General features: G+C 47.2%; 1 protein-coding gene across 1 annotated transcript in view; it reads left to right on the top strand.

The window, feature by feature from the left end:
• LOC135233703 (calcium/calmodulin-dependent protein kinase type II delta chain-like) overlaps positions 1-2500 on the top strand; it is a 59511-nt gene that overhangs the window by 36962 nt on the left and 20049 nt on the right. The window contains exon 15 of the mRNA XM_064297503.1: positions 2052-2084. Within this exon, the coding sequence (XP_064153573.1) occupies positions 2052-2084 (33 nt within the window). The remainder of the gene's footprint in view (positions 1-2051; positions 2085-2500) is intronic.

Genomic DNA, 2500 nt, shown 5'->3' with positions numbered 1-2500 from the left:
CCTGCGGGCGTGCCCAGGGTGGGGGGGTGGGGAATGGGCTGGGGGGGGGGCTCTAGGTGGATCCGGGGTCGGCTCCTGAACCTGGTCAAACCGCCTGTGACTGACATGCGGGGGGGAGGGGGTATCGGTTCTGTCATTGTGCTCCTATAATTACATGCATTTTCCTATCATGCAAGCATTTGCATAAGTACACACAGTATCACAGTAGTTAGGGTAGCCAAGGCCCTCGAGATTTCAGATTTGTGTAATTGATGTGTTACAGCAGTTGTGTGTGTGTATTAGGTGTGGCCTGTAGTGCCCATGAGGCGGTGTGGTATTGTGGTTCAGCTGTGTCAGTGTGATATATGAGCTCTTATTGGAGACCAGGGACTGCAGTGGGATATGAAGTGCTATTGGAGGATCCACCGGGCTGTGGGGAAGGCTGCTGCCCTGTCGAGTTTTCATCACTCTGCTGTGATAAACTCATCAGCCAGTTCATTTACTGTAGATCGCCCTCGTCCCTCTCTCCCTCTCTCTCTCTGTTTCTTATGTCACTGCACTTCCTCATCCATCCTGCTCCTGTTTTCCTCTCTGGTTCAGAGCTGCACTCTGCAGTGATAATCCTGTCAGTGTTTGCATCTCTGACCGTCCCCATGTTCATCCCACCCACTACTCCTTACCTGTGTGTGTGTGTGTGTGTGTGTGTGCGTGTGTGTGTGCATGTGTGTATTTGTGGTGTCTGTGTGTGTATTTGTTGTGTGCGTGTCTGTGTGTGCGTGTGTATTTGTCATGTGTGCATGTGTGTGTGTGTGTGTATTTGTCGTGTGTGTGTGTGCGTGTGAATACTCGGTGCTGAGAGTCAGTTCCGTGGGGAATGTGACTCGGGCTCCAGGAATAGCTGAGAGTCTGAACCCTGGGAACTCTGGGACAGAAATAGACACTTCCACTGTGCCTCGCTCATCGCCTAGCAACCGGCTCCTGCATACATGCATTCTGACATTTTAAAAATTGTATTTATTTTCCACTCTCTCTCTCTGTCTCTCTATCTCTCTCTCTCTCTGTCTCTCTCTCTCTGTCTCTCTCTATCTCTCTCTCTCTTCTTTTTCTGTTGACCCACTCAGCATAACATCCCTGTGTTGCAGCTCCTTGTGGTTACACCTCTGTGTAACCTCCTACCCACACCTTGAATTAATTTTTTTATGCTTCATTTTTGTGCTTACTCATGGACAGAGAAAACCGAATGAAACTATGTTTAGTTAATTAATGGTCAGTACAAGCTTTTGGAAAACCTGTTATAGTACATGCAGGTCCCTCTTGGCTTCAGTTTTTAAAAAAAAAAAAAAAAAAGTTAAAAGATGGTCATTATTAATGCTGTCTCAATCACTTTAATTCAAGTAATTTGACCCCAAGTGCATCTTCAGGGAGATGTTGCTTAAGCACTGTGTTTGTGTGTGTGTGTGTGTGTGTGTGTGTGCGTGCGTGTTGACCATACACTGTTGTCGAATGACAACTTAGCACTTCTAATTCTGACATCTCCAACATCAAAACACTCTTCATCACCATCCTCATCCCTGTCATTAAGTTCAGGGTGATGATATATCAGCTGTGTGTTTGGAGTCATTAGTGATTACTGAGAGGGAAACGACTCTTCTTCTGTCGTCACCGGGAAAGGAGATTCGTGTAGTCACCGAGCAGGTAGAGAGGTTTCTGGGAAACTGGAGGACTGCATTGCTTGTCGCTACCCGAAGGATCCCTGATTCTTGCCCACACTTCCTTAGCTTGTTAGCATTGATTATCCCTTTGGAGACCCTCTGTCACCTATGACCCCTACATCACTTCCTGCCCTGACAGCCAAGCTGGACAAGCTGTCCCTCTGTCCACACCTGACTCCCTTTCCCGAATTTTCTCATCGTACCAATCGCCGAAGCAAAGCAGTCACCTTTCTGGAATTCTCCATCCGTTCTTTGGGAAAGGAGCGCACCTCCGAGCCCTTTTTTCTGACATGGTGCGGGATGGTCATCTCTCTCATTCTCTCTCCCTCTCATCGCCCCCCACCCCATGGTCTGGAACAGAAAAGGAGAACGAGCTGTAGCGTTCAGTACATGGTGAGCACCTTGTTTTAATCCCGGCCTCCGCCTTTCTGGTTCCTCTCCTCCTTTTCGGTTCCTCTCCTCCTCTTCCTTCTGTTCATCCATTCATTCCTACTTCGTTTAATCTCAGCCGATCAGTTTGTCTTTATTATTTCCTGGCCCTTTTTATTTCCCCCTCCTTACCCCCCCCCCCCCACACACACACACATTGTTTATTTTCTTGTGTTTTGAAATGAAAATTGGTGAGTATATTAATATTGTTGTGGTTGGCTGTCAAAAAATGAAATGAGTTTTTCTTTGGGGGTTCTCCAGAGGAATTTTCGACAAGTCCTGGTTGTCCTGAGCCTCTGCTGTAACCTGCGAATTGAATCGAAGCATGTGATTGGTTATCTTTTATTGTTGCGTGGTGCTGACAGTACAGTCCCGTTATT

This window comes from Anguilla rostrata, chromosome 10, assembly GCF_018555375.3.
Source record: "Anguilla rostrata isolate EN2019 chromosome 10, ASM1855537v3, whole genome shotgun sequence".
NCBI classification, from domain to species: Eukaryota; Metazoa; Chordata; class Actinopteri; order Anguilliformes; family Anguillidae; genus Anguilla; species Anguilla rostrata.
The sequence above is the reverse complement of the archived record's forward strand: the minus strand, read 5'-3'. Positions and strand labels throughout refer to the sequence as shown.